The sequence below is a fragment of the Syngnathus floridae genome, chromosome 13 (assembly GCF_059516105.1).
Source record: "Syngnathus floridae isolate MCC-2025c chromosome 13, RoL_Sflo_1.0, whole genome shotgun sequence".
NCBI classification, from domain to species: domain Eukaryota; kingdom Metazoa; phylum Chordata; class Actinopteri; order Syngnathiformes; family Syngnathidae; genus Syngnathus; species Syngnathus floridae.
Window position 1 is genome coordinate 1154499 of NC_142425.1, and position 14543 is coordinate 1169041.

At 49.3% G+C, this 14543-nt stretch overlaps 1 protein-coding gene and 1 long non-coding RNA gene across 3 annotated transcripts; both read left to right on the forward strand.

Annotated features, from left to right (window-relative positions):
- The first annotated feature begins 1364 nt into the window (after nt 1–1364).
- Nucleotides 1365–5763, forward strand: LOC148388000 (uncharacterized). Its single transcript, XR_015862151.1, has 3 exons — nt 1365–1557; nt 5380–5409; nt 5600–5763. It is a non-coding gene; the product is annotated as an uncharacterized LOC148388000 (long non-coding RNA).
- A 6975-nt stretch (nt 5764–12738) lies between these two features.
- On the forward strand, nt 12739–14184 carry LOC148388001 (janus kinase and microtubule-interacting protein 3-like). 2 transcript variants are annotated; one of them, XM_088394945.1, is made up of 4 exons: nt 12739–12804; nt 12866–12934; nt 13011–13378; nt 13458–14184. In XM_088394945.1, exons 3-4 carry the CDS (start codon nt 13166–13168, stop codon nt 13572–13574), a joined length of 330 nt encoding a protein of 109 aa, XP_088251071.1. In that variant the 5' UTR covers nt 12739–12804; nt 12866–12934; nt 13011–13165; the 3' UTR covers nt 13575–14184. The 2 variants fall into 2 exon arrangements, with proteins under 2 accessions (XP_088251071.1, XP_088251070.1); XM_088394944.1 differs by having other exon boundaries at nt 12866–13378.
- The last annotated feature ends 359 nt before the right edge of the window (nt 14185–14543 follow it).

Below are 14543 nucleotides of genomic sequence, written 5' to 3' on the forward strand. Positions count from 1 at the left end.
CTAATCTGTTACAGAGTATGTTGTTGCCAAGTAATGTAGAATAGATCCAAAGTAGTAATCCAGAATAGTTTTGAAGAGGCCATTAGAATAATAAACAAATCTGATTACCTTGAACATAATAACAAGCTAAGTGTTTAATATGTCCTATGAAGTCAAAATTGGGCACCATCATGTGGTGAAATTTGGAATTGCATCACATCCAATTTTGCCTGGGAACAAACAGATTAAATAAATCTTAGTTTTGAATAAGCCACTCCTTCTCAAACAAGTAAACTCTTCCCATTTCGCGCAGTAGATGTTCTGTTAATATCTAGTATTTATACAAAGTCATAATTTAAATTGCTTTCAACCTTCATTCATCGGTTCAACCAACATTACTCGCTCTTATTACCAACTTGTATTGATTTAACTAAGCGTTTAATACTTCCTATCAGGTCTCAAGGCAAGATTTGGCAAAATACAATTTCAGCAAATCCAATTTTGCCAGGGAACAAAAATAGATTAAATAAACTAAATAAGTCTTCTTCCCATTAAATAAATCAGAAAAGTCTGTCTTGTAACCAGTCCTCTTCAAACAAGTAAAGTCTGCCCATTTTGTGCCGTAGATTTTGTGTCTATGCCTAGTATTTAAACAAAATCATAATTTAAACGACTTCTTTCCTTCATTCACTTTGGAAATTTGGAATTGCAGCAAATCGAATTTTGCCAGGGAACAAAAACAGATCAATTAAACTAAATAAGTCTTCTTCCCATTAAATAAATTAAAAAAGTCTGTCTTGTAACCAGTCCTTTTCAAACAAGTAAAGTCTGCCCATTTTGTGCCGTCGATTTTGTGTTAATGCCTAGTATTTATACAAAATCATAATTTAAAGGACTTCATTCCTTCATTCACTTTGGAAATTTGGAATTGCAGCACATCAAATTTTGCCTGGGAAGAAAAGTAGATTAAATAAATTTAATAAGTCTTACTACTTCCCATTAAATAAATTAAATACGTCTTACTTGTTCCCACTCCTTTTCAAAAAAGTAGTTTAAAACGAGGTCCCTTCACTCAACCTTTAACCCTATTTATTCACCTTCTAGGCTAAGTGTTAAAGGCTAAGTGTTAAAGGCTAAGTGTTAAAGGCTAAGTGTTAAAGGCTAAGTGTTAGAGGCTAAGTGCCAGAGGCTAGGCGCCAGAGGCGAGTTTTTGTGGGCTGAAGTTTTAGTGGGGTTAGTGTGAATACAATCCAAAAGAATACAACAGAATACAATACAATAGAATATAATACATAGATTAAATTCAATAGCTCTTACTACTTCCCATTAAATAAATTAAATACGTCTTACTTGTTCCCAATCCTTTTCAAAAAAGTAGTTTAAACGAGGGCCCTTCACTCAACCTTTAACCTCAACCCCGCACGTCACATTGTGTTGTATCTGTGAATGTTGGTTGTGGCCAAATGATAGTTTTCTTTCATTCGTTTAGGTTCCACGGTGTTTGTTGGCTATGTTTTCCACTGTCAGAAGGATGAAAATACAAAGTACAACGCTTGGACGTGGGCGAAGACGTCACCGGTGAGTCCTTCCTTCCTATTTATTTACCTTCTAGATGCTAGAGGCTAAGTGTTAGAGGCTAAGTGTTAGAGGTTAAGTGTTAAAGGCAACACAATACGAACAACACAACGCAATACGAACAACTCAACACAATATGAACAACACAATATGAACAACACAACACAATACGAACAACACAACACAATACGAACAACACAACACAATACGAACAACACAACACATTACGAACAACACAACACAATACGAACAACACAACGATACTGCACTGAACAACACGATACCGCACTGAGAAACACGATACCGCACTGAACAACACGATACCGCACTGAACAACACCGTGCCGCACTGAACACCATGCCACACTGAACAACACTATCCCGCACTGAACAACACCATGCAGCACTAAACAACACCATGCCGCACTGAACAACACCATGCCTCACTGAACGACACCATGCCGCACTGAAAGACACCATGCCGCACTGAACGACACCATGCCGCACTGAAAGACACCATCCCGCACTGAACACCATGCCGCACTGAACAACACCATCCTGCACTGAACAACACCATCCCGCACTGAACAACACCATGCCGCACTGAACAACATTATGCCGCACTGAACATTATGCCGCACTGAACAACACCATGCCGCACTGAACAACACCATGCCGCACTGAACAACATTATGCCGCACTGAACAACACCATGCCGCACTGAACAACACCATGCCGCACTGAACAACACCATGCCGCACTGAACAACACCATGCCGCACTGAACAACATTATGCCGCACTGAACAACACCATGCCGCACTGAACAACACCATCCTGCACTGAACAACACCATTCCGCATTGAACACCATGCCGCACTGAACAACACCATCCCGCACTGAACAACACCATCCCGCACTGAACAACACCATGCCGCACTGAACAACATTATGCCGCACTGAACAAAATTATGCCGCACTGAACAACACCATGCCGCACTGAACAACACCATGCCGCACTGAACAACATTATGCCGCACTGAACAACACCGTGCCGCACTGAACAACACCATCCCGCACTGAGCAACACCATGCCGCATTGAACAACACCATGCCGCACTGAACAACACCATCCTGCACTGAACAACACCATCCCGCACTAAACAACACCATGCCGCACTGAACAACATTATGGCGCACTGGACAACATTATGGCGCACTGAACAACACCATGCCGCACTGAACAACACCATGCCGCACTGAACAACACCATGCCGCACTGAACAAAACCATGCCGCACTGAACAACATTATGCCGCACTGAACAACACCATGCCGCACTGAACAACACCATGCCGCACTGAACAACACCATGCCGCACTGAACAACACCATGCCGCACTAAACAACATTATGTCGCACTGAACAACACCATGCCGCACTGAACAACACCATGCTGCACTGAACAACATTATGCCGCACTGAACAACACGATCCCGCATTGAACAACACCATCCCGCATTGAACAACACCATGCCGCACTGAACAACACCGTGCCGCACTGAACAACACCATGCCGCACTGAGCAACACCATGCCGCATTGAACAACACCATGCCGCACTGAACAACACCATCCTGCACTGAACAACACCATCCCGCACTAAACAACACCATGCCGCACTGAACAACATTATGGCGCACTGGACAACATTATGGCGCACTGAACAACACCATGCCGCACTGAACAACACCATGCCGCACTGAACAACACCATGCCGCACTGAACAAAACCATGCCGCACTGAACAACATTATGCCGCACTGAACAACACCATGCCGCACTGAACAACACGATCCCGCATTGAACAACACCATGCCGCACTGAACAACACCATCCTGCACTGAACAACACCATCCCGCACTGAACAACACCATGCCGCACTGAACAACATTATGGCGCACTGAACAACATTATGCCGCACTGAACAACACCATGCCGCACTGAACAACACCATGCCGCACTGAACAACACCATGCCGCAATGAACAACACCATCCCGCACTGAACAACACCATGCCGCACTGAACAACACCATGCCGCACTGAACAACACCATCCCGCACTGAACAACACCATCCCGCACTGAACAACACCATTCCGCACTGAACAACACCATTCCGCACTGAACAACATTACGCCGCACTGAACAACACCATGCCGCACTGAAGAACACCATGCCGCACTGAACAACACCATGCCGCACTGAACAACACCATGCCGCATTGAACAACACCATGCCGCACTGAACAACACCATCCTGCACTGAACAACACCATGCCGCATTGAACAACACCATGCCGCACTGAACAACACCATCCTGCACTGAACAACACCATCCCGCACTGAACAACACCATCCCGCATTGAACAACACCATCCTGCACTGAACAACACCATGCCGCACTGAACAACACCATGCCGCACTGAACAACACCATTCCGCACTGAACAACACCATGCCGCACTGAACAACACCATCCCGCACTGAACAACACCATCCCGCACTGAACAACACCATGCCGCATTGAACAACACCATCCTGCACTGAACAACACCATCCTGCACTGAACAACACCATGCCGCACTGAACAACACCATGCCGCACTGAACAACACCATGCCGCACTGAACAACACCATGCCGCACTGAACAACATTATGCCGCACTGAACAACATTATGTCGCACTGAACAACACCATGCCGCATTGAACAACACCATGCTGCACTGAACAACATTATGCCGCACTGAAAAACACCATGCCGCACTGAACAACACCATCCCGCACTGAACAACACCATGCCGCATTGAACAACACCATGCCGCACTGAACAACACCATGCTGCACTGAACAACATTATGCTGCACTGAACAACACGATCCTGCATTGAACAACACCATGCCGCACTGAACAACACCATCCTGCACTGAACAACACCATCCTGCACTGACCAACACCACCCCGCACTGAACAACACGATCCCGCATTGAACAACACCATCCCGCACTGAACAACACCATGCCGCACTGAACAACACCATTCCGCACTGAACAACACCATGCCGCACTGAACAACACCATGCCGCACTGAACAACACCATGCCGCACTGAACAACACCATGCCGCACTGAACAACATTATGCCGCACTGAACAACACCATGCCGCACTGAACAACACCATCCCGCACTGAACAACACCATGCCGCATTGAACAACACCATGCCGCACTGAACAACACCATCCTGCACTGAACAACACCATCCCGCACTAAACAACACCATGCCGCACTGAACAACATTATGGCGCACTGAACAACATTATGCCGCACTGAACAACACCATGCCGCACTGAACAACACCATGCCGCACTGAACAACACCATGCCGCACTGAACAACATTATGCCGCACTGAACAACATTATGCCGCACTGAACAACACCATGCCGCACTGAACAACACCATGCCGCACTGAACAACACCATGCCGCACTGAACAACACGACGTCGCACTGAACAACACGACGCCGCACAGAACAACACGACGCCGCACAGAATAACACAATACCGCACAGAACAACACAATACCGCACAAATAGTTTTAGATAATATTACGTCGCAGTCATGTGACGCGGACATGACGTCAATAGGCGGAACTCACCGCAAAATTATAATCCGTGGGCGTGGCTTGCAACAGGAAGTAGGAAAGCGGCAATTCTGGCAAACAAGAAACAGCGGTTAGTAACACGATGACTAACAAGGCAAATATTTTTGTTTTCAGCTTGCAACTTGACCGTCTAGAGCGTACAAGGTAATTACAACTGTTTTTGTTTAGCCCTGAAAAGCGAGGGAGTGTGGCGTTTGGGAGGAATGTCGAACTCGGCGTCTGCTTCCAGCCACAGACGCCAAATTTCGACGATTATTTCGACTGGTCAACGGTTGTAAATTATTGCGTTGACTAAAAACTTTATTTAACTCTACTCTTAACTTTGCCGTTTCAGATATGCGGGTATTACACCGTGGAAATGACGTCAATAGGCTGAACTCTCGCCAAAATTCAAATCTGTGGGCGCAATGGCCTTGAGCGAGACACCGGATACAAACACGACGATTATCAACAGAAATATCTTTATTTTCTGCTTGCAAGTGGACCGTCTAGAGCGTACACGGTAAGTACAACTCATTGTGTTTAAAAAGATTTACGTTTGTGTAGTTTGCGTTGCGTTGTATCTGTGAATGTTGGTTGAGGCTAAATGTTAATGTTTAATTTCATTCCTTTAGGTTCCACGGTGTTTGTTGGCTGTATGTTTTCCACTGCAAGAAGAGGCTCGTATCATTGACCAGCAGGAGCTACAATGGTGAGTACCCCTTTCGTCTTCCATTTATGTTAAACACTTCCTATTTCATGTCTAACAGTACTCGATTTAACAAATAACCATAAATAAATACAGTGTGGGCAGTCACGTTAACATATGTGATTATCCTGCCTAATATGTTTATCACAAATATGTCACTAATCACTAATATGTTTATTTGTTTATCACAACACCTTTGGACCTTCAGCAATCGATTATTTCCCTTCATCTACATAGAGACAGAACGATGGTGTCTTAAACATCTCATTCATTTCACCAAATATTTTCACGCAGGTGGATAACGGCCGTCTCGGTCACGCTATGTTGCGTGATGCAGTTTTGAAGAACCAAATGCATTTATTCAATGAATAAGTCAAGCTAGTTCTATGTTTATGATGTTGTAAGTTACGGTACCGATTGAAGTTGAGTTCGAAGCCAGTGGAAAACAGCGCTGCGTTTGTGCTCTCCAGGTACAAATGTTGTGATCTCTGACTGACGACCGGGCGAGACTCGAGTAAGAGATGTCCAAACGAGCTCCGGCAGGGCGGGCCAAGGCGGAGCGAACGGACGCCCTTCAGGCCGCCAATGACGAGCTGAGAACCAAACTGATGGACGTCCAGTTAGAACTTCAGCAGGAGAAGAACAAGGTGAAAACCTCAACAGACAGACACTGCCTGCCTCCCTGCCTGCCTCCCTGCCTGCCTGCCTCCCTCCCTCCCAGTTTTCCGGATGTAGATTAGACATGCGTGTGCCATGACTGTGTCAGCCTAGTACATCAACAAATGCACCGAGGACGTCAGCACCACTAAGAATATCATCACCCGGGGCAACCAACGACCCTGGATGACTGAGGAGGTACGTCAAACGCTACGAGCGCGGAACTCTGCCTTCAAGTCTGGCGACAAGGAGACACTGAGGACAGCGAGAGCCAACTTGAACCGTGCCATCAGGATAGCGAAGCGAGACCACAGTCGAAAATTTCAGGATCGTTTCCACGACGTCAAAAACATCAGGAGTATGTGGCAAGGCATACGGGCGATTACAGACTACAACTCGTTTAACACCATCATCCCACAGCATCTGGTAGGAAAATTGGAACACCTGGGCTTCAACACCCCCCTTCGCAACTGGCTGCTAGACTTCCTCACCAACAGACCTCAGTCAGTCCGGGTCGGACAGAACACCTCTGATGTCATCACCCTCAGCACAGGCTCCCCTCAGGGCTGCGTCCTGAGCCCTCTGCTGTTCACCCTGATGACACACGACTGCGTCCTCAGGTTCACCACCAATCACATCGTGAAGTCAGCAGACGACACAACGGTGGTGGGGCTCATCAGAGACAACAACGACCTGGACTACAGAGAGGAGGTGGAGCAGCTGGTGGGCTGGTGCAGAGAAAACAGCCTGATCCTGAATGAGGAGAAGATGAAGGAGATCATCGTCGACTTCAGGAAAAAACAGCCTCACCACGCTCCACTGATCATCAACAGCTCAGCTGTGGAGGTGGTCAGCACCACCAAATTCCTGGGGGTCCACATCACAGAAGACCTCACCTGGACTATGAACACTACGGCACTGGCCAAGAGGGCACAGAAGCGCTTGTACTTCCTGCGGAGGATGAGGAGAGCCCACCTGCCCCCACCCATCATGAGGACGTTCTACAGGAGCACCATAGAGAGCATTCTGACAAGCTGTCTCTCTGTGTGGTGTGGAGGCTGCACCGCCTCCGATTGGAAGAACGTGAGGAGAGTGGTGAGGACAGCAGAGAGGATCATAGGGGCTCCTCTTCCCTCCATTCAGGACATTTCATCTCAGCGCTGCATGTCCCGTGCCCGTAACATCATCAATGACCCATCACACCCCCACCATGGACTGTTCTCCCTGCTGCCCTCTGGGAAGAGGTTTGCAGCATCCGCTGCAGGTCCACCAGGTTCTGCAACAGCTTTTTCCCTGCTGTCATCAGACTGTTGAACACTAGAACTGTTGAGCTCTAAACTGAACTCTGCATCACACATTCACAGAACTGTACTTTATGACACTACGGACCTCTATCTTGCACTATCTCGCACTACCAACTTTACTGAACTTGTATAAACCCTTTAAATAGAAGTTTAATACATGGTTTAGCATTCCTCTGCACACTCTTGAATACTGTTTTGCCTACTTGCACTATTGCATAATTATCACTGCTGCACTTTATACTTATTTTTAATATATATATATATATATATATAGTATATGTATATATATATATTGTCATAGGATATGTTACTTCTATTCAACTGCAATATCACTACTTTGTTGTAAGACGTATGCAACGGAATTTCGTTTTGTATGCACCATGTGCAGACAAGATGACAATAAAGTTTGTCTAAGTCTAAGTCTAAGTCATGTCAGGTCAGCTGTCTGGAGAGAGAGAGAAGTCAGGACCTGCGGGCGGAGCACCACCGTGCCACCGCCGCCATGACGGAACTCAAAAGCAAACTCCATGAGGAGAAGCAGAAAGAGTTAGCCATTACCAGGGAGACATTACTGCGGCAGCATGAAATGGAGCTGATGAGAGTGATCAAAATCAAAGATGGAGAGATCCAGCGACTGAATGCCTTTGTCCTCAGCCTGAGGGACGGCTCCATGGACAAGGTGATCCGCTCTATCCGTGTCTGACTATCCGCACGCCACGTCGGGCTTCGATGCGGCCGCTACCGTATTGTGTAGCTTGTCCCCAGTAAGCGTCGCGGCGCTCCGTTGCGGTCTCAACGGCCCGGTGTGGCGCAATGTCTGCTCAGGTGAGGAGGGGGGGCGCTTTGCTGGCGGAGGTGGAGGAGACGCGGCGGTGTCGCGAGACCGAGCGGTGTCGCCTCCACCAGGAGCGCGGAAGAAGCCCTGGCAGCGGCCCAGCAGGCCTGGCAGTCCCGAGCGGCCGAGCTCCGATCGGCTCATCACCAGCATCGGGAGGAGCTGAGCCGAACCAAGAGAGACTGCGAGAGGGAGATCCGCCGACTGGTAGGACTGATCAGATGCGCGGTGCGTGGCTATGTTCCCAATTTCGTTGTATACCTGCAGTGCAATGACACCTAAGGCATTCTATTCTATTCTATTTCACAAGAAGAAAATGTCCGGTTGCTCGCTTCGCTTTTGTCACAGCAAAGGTGTTCTAGTCGATTCAAGAAAAAAATTGGCCGGTTGCTCTCTTTGTTTTTGTCACAATTCTGGCAAATGAGTTTGCCCGCCTGCCTGAGCGCTCCCCGTTTGTACATCCAGACGGATGAGATCAAGCTGAAAGACAGAGCGGTTAGTGTTTTGGATGAAGCCCTGGGGCCGGCCACGTCCACCGCCTTCAGCTGCAGACTCAGGCTGCCGAGCAGCAGATCGCTGCCCTGAGGGATTCCCAAAGGGCGGGCCTAAACTACCCTGGAAGTGGGGTCAACGCCGCTACTAGCAATCCTCTTCATTGCGTAAGCCACCTCATCACACACTTGCAGTACGCATGACTTAGTTCGTTGCTGGAGGAAGGTAGCACAAAAACAGTTTTGAACTTTGAACGAGTGCTTGTGTGTGTGTGTTGCGGGGCGTTTTCAGTCTCAGGAGGATCGGGACACGCGACGGTTTCATCTGAAAATCGCTGAGCTCAGCGCAGTCATCAGGAAACCGGAGGATCGAAACGCCCTGCTTTCTGAAGAGCGCAATGAACTGGTAATTTATTGACGGCACGCTTGAAGGTTTGCGCTACGTTTGATGCGCGCCATCCAGCGAGGCACCCATTGCGCTTGCTTATTAGTTGAGCGGCGCGGCGAGTCGGTTGCCTGGTAGATGTCTTTTATTGGGAGCCAAAGCCACGATTCCGTTCAAACCGATGCAAAAGGAATGGATACGTTCTGGCCCGCGTGTTGTGCGTCTTTCACATCCCGCACTTCATGCTTGCAGCTAAAACGACTGAGAGAAACAGAAAGCCAGTTTCTGCCACTCCTGTACAAAAACAAACGCCTGAGCAGGAAGAATGAAGAACTCTCGCTGGTGCTGTGTCGCCTTGAAAACAAAGTGCGCTTTGTCACCCAGGAGAACGAGGAGATGGCAAGCTTGGTAAGTCGACGCGGACAACGGCGGCGTGCCAACAGAGTCCACTGCATTTGTGTTCCACAGAGAAGGCCTAGTTCGCTCAATGACCTGGACCGCGGTTGCGGCCAGCAGGACGGTGAAATGGAGTTCCTTCAAGTTGTGGAGCAGCGGCACATCATCGACGACTTGTCCAAGGTCTTCAGGCAGGCGACTCGGTGCACGTACGGCAGCGCCGCGCTCGCTCGCTGTCGCCAGGAAACCTTTTCCGTCCAAAGCTTGGCCGGCGGCCGCCATCCAAAAAATTGGCCCCTTAAATTCCGACCTTTCAAGCAGGAGCATTGTGCGCACGCGTTTGAACACGCTTTAGACTTGTTTTGCCGTTTTCAGCAGCTCAAAGCTCCCGTTTTGTCAGCGCCTTTGCCACTCGCTGTGCGCTGAAAACGACGGACTTGCCCGGCTGCTCAGCCCGTCAACCATGAGCCGCGAGCGCGACGTCATTGTCCGTAGGCAGCTAGTGGCAAAATGCACCCTGTTAGAGTTGCGCTCGCTCCAACTTATTTTGCAAGAACCACACGGGAGACAAGTAAGTTCTTTTGGACACCTGCAGGTGGAGAGTCCATCCGTTGTACGAATGAAGTCTGACTCTCGGCTCCTGCACGAGCATTTTAATTAAGAGAAACAGGGTGGGTGTAAGAGTGGATTGAATAGAGGAAGCCCTTGACCTCTAGTCAAAACATAGCAAGGGGTGTTTTACGACTTTGTGTAGGAAGGGATAAGCGATAGGGATAAATAAGGGATAAATAATATTTTTTATTACAGGTCGCAGTCAAAGTCAAAGCAACACAATGATACGATAAAGATAATCTGGAAAACCCTGACACACCCTGTAGTTGTCACTTTTGGAAAAGACGAGCGTCCCTCCAATCATCGCCGGTGACGTGTTTTTCAGGCTCTGGAGACAGGAGCTCATGTCAGAAATGTCATTGTGAGTCGCGTTTGTTTCTGCGCCGGAGCCGTTCGTTCCCTTTGCATCCAAAGAATCTCAAAGGCGGATTATTTGTGTCGACAGGAGAGAGATTTGCTGCTACGATACCGACGTCGAGAATCTCTGAGGAGGAACAAAGCGTGAGGTCCTGCAAGGTGAGTCTGTTTGTTTGCGGCTGCTTGGTGTTGCGCAAGATGAAATGGCCTTTTTCTCGCTATCGTTCCTCTCGTCGATTCATCGTGAGGTGTCGCTTCAGTTTGTTCAGAGAGATGTTTGCTTCCGCGCCCGCAGGTCATCGAAACATTTTACGGCTACGACGAAGACGTGTTGGTGGACTCGGACGGATCGTCCTTGTCTTTTCACACCGACAGAACCCCCGACACGGAACCCGAAGAGGTAGCCCGCCATTTCTGCCAGCGTATTGGCACCAAACATTCCTCTTCAGCCTGGAATCGGACTCGTCTTTGCGTCGCGGGTGCTTTGTCGCCGGTCTGACTGATTCTGGTACTAGTGCTGTGTTGCATTGGTGTGTGCATGAAGAGGCGGAGCTTCGCTACCGCCAGCTGACGCAAGAATATCAAGCGCTGCAACGAGCCTACGCTCTGCTAGCCCAGACCAGCGAAGGGGACTACGACGCCGAGAAGGAGATCAAGGTGGCGCCCCTTCCCGCAACCCCCGGCCGGGTCGCAGCCTCCCCGTTCTCACCCAGCCTCGGGTGTTCTCTGGTCTGAAAGGAGGAGGAGGAGCCCTCCTCCTCCTTTCAGACCAGAGAAAAGCTGATGGTAGAAATGGGCCACTATCAAAGCAGAGTAGCAGATCTGGAGTCAGCGCTGAAGCAACAAGGACAGGTAAGCTCATCAATGAGCACACCTTTTTCTCAGACAAAATAGCTACATTCTTCAGTCACTCATCCGTCTGGCATTACTGGACCAACCCCCCCCCCCCCGAACGTGGCTGGGAAAATGCGGAGAAAAGCAAATGTCATTTTCCAGTCAACCAAAGAATTTGTGGATGAAAATGACACAACATTCCAAAGCTGTCCACGCGTTTGTCTCTTCTAGAATGTCAAGTGGGTGGAGGAGAAGCAGCTGCTGCGTCAGAGCAATCAGCAGTTGGCCGAAAAGGTGACGGAAAGAAAGGCGCTGGGCGGAGTCGCTTGGCGTCACACCTGTCGGGAAGCCCCGCAGATGAGGTCTGACTGTCTTTTCAGGTCAGGCGGATGGAGGCGGAAGAAGCGCGTCTGAAAGAGCACATCCAGGATATCCGAGACCAAAACGAACTGCTTGAGTTCCGCATCCTGGAGCTGGAGGTGGGAAGACTCGCACAAGCGTGTTGAGGCCAGAGATGTGACGGACGGACGGACGGACGGATGCATGCCTCTGCCTTTCCGGAGAGGGAGTGGCGCTCCCCCGTCTTGAAGTTTCTGCAAGTCCGTTTCCCAGACGGCCTCAGCCCTTTGCAGATCTACTGCGAGGCCGAGGGCGTGAGCGTACGTAAGGCGTCCCTCGCAACCCTAACCTTAACCCGAGGTCCCAGAACACCTTACATTGCTCCTTGCGCCTTTCCCCCGGACATCGTCATCAGTGATCTGATGAAGAAGCTGGACATCCTGGGCTATAACGCCGTAAGTGTATGTCGAACTCCTTATGTTCGCACTCCACGAGACTCGGCGGCTCAAATGTGACTTTTGGAAGGCTTTGCGCTGAAAGAAGCTTGTTGACGCTGTGCCTTTGGGCTCTTGCAGAATCTCACCAACGAGGAGCAGGTGGTCGTGATTCACGCCAGGACCCTTCTCACCCTAGCCGAGAAGGTAACGCGCACGTCCACGCACGCTCTCGCATTCTGCTTATGTGACAGCAGCCTCTCCTCAGTGGTTAGAATACATCAAAGTGACCAAGTCAGCACTTCAACAGAAGATGTTGGACATTGAAAGTGAGAAGGTAGACAGACACGCGACATCAGCCAAGGGGAACTCCGGCAATGTGCCCCAACAATTCTGACCTTGAGCTGTGCTAGGATATGTTCTGCAAGCAGAAGGGCTACCTGGATGAAGAGTTGGACTTCAGGAAGTGTTCCATGGACCAGGCTCATAAGGTAAGCCGCCCTCAAATCTCCCGCCGGACCACTGATGGACGAGGATTGCGGCCCAGAGGATCCTGGAGCTGGAGGCCATGTTGTACGAGGCGCTGCCGCAGCGGGACTGCCCCGCCACGGACGGCGAAAAAGCCAGCCACGCTGGCGTGAATGACGTGCTGACGGCGGATCAGAGAGAAGAGCTTAGGAGCGCCGTGGACCAATGGAAGCGAGCCCTGATGTGCGAGTTGAGGGAGCGCGACGCTTGCATCCTCCAAGAGAGAATGGATCTGCTGCACAGCGCGCAACAGGTAAGGGCCCAAAGCCAGCCCGGCACTTACTTGCACGCTTACTGGCTTTTGAATGCCACTTTCCATTTGTCCGTCCTAGAGGAACAAAGAGCTGAAAGAATTCATCGAAGCTCAGAAGAGACAAATCAAACAATTGGAGGAGAAGTTTCTGTTTCTCTTTCTATTCTTCTCCTTGGCCTTCATTCTGTGGCCTTAACACCAGCTGGTGAGTGAGCTCCAGCGGCACCGCACTCGACACCTCCGATGCACTGCCAGCCGGTCTCAGACGTTGGCAGACGCTCCGATGCCAACGTATACCCCCCGCCACGGTGACAGAGGCACCGCGTCACACCGGCGCTCATCCAATCAGAAGGCAGGAAAAGCAAATTCACATGCAGGGCACTTTTGAACCAGAAGAGAGCGCCACAAAAAACGGTTGTTGCCCCAAACGCGCACTAAAAAGGGTCAGAATAACAAGAGTCCCACTGGCCAGCCGGGGCCACCCGTCCAGCTGTTTCTTCAGGGGGGAAAAAAATTGGAGTCACCGGTGAGTACATTTTGCATTTAGCTCTGCTTTTCTGCTTCTGTCTTCAAGTGTGTGGCATCCTGCGATCAAAGATTCAGCCAACCCCAAAGCGGTTGACCTCAACGTCCCACCACCATGCCTACCAGAGCAGGTGACGTGATGCTTTGGACATCCTTCCGTCTCAGATGCCCAAAAGTACTCTTTGCCACATCTGCGGCAATACGGTGTCTTTTCAAAGGTGCAAATAAATCCAGCGTGGGCGGAACACGCACGTCTTCGGTTTTTCCCGCTTTGTTTGTGTGACAGCTGTTGTGAAAATTTTATACAAATAAAGTTGTATAGTACAGGTTTGGCCAAGCCGCAACTCCCGAACCGCATGCGGCTCTTTTATGTTCATATCAACATTTGTGTGTGTGTGTGTGTGTGGGGGGGGGGGGGGTTGTGCGTGTTGGCTTCACTTGAGTTCAATTTGGTATTTTGGTCAAAAGCGCATGTGGTGAAATTCCACAAAGTAGGATGGGCAAACACATTTCTTTAAACTATGAGTGTCAATTGGGCTCTCGAAATGGCAGGGAAAAGATGCACAGCAAAACGAAAATATGTAGATGAACACAGGACGTTTTAATCAGAGTGGGAAAGTTTCTATTTTTTGTTGAACGT

Bases quoted from the DNA above. Each gene is read 5' to 3' on its own strand.
- LOC148388001 (XM_088394944.1), top strand. From the start codon at position 13,166: ATGTTGTACGAGGCGCTGCCGCAGCGGGACTGCCCCGCCACGGACGGC. The intron at 13,379-13,457 runs GTAAGGGCCCAA...TGTCCGTCCTAG, and splicing joins TGCTGCACAGCGCGCAACAG to AGGAACAAAGAGCTGAAAGA.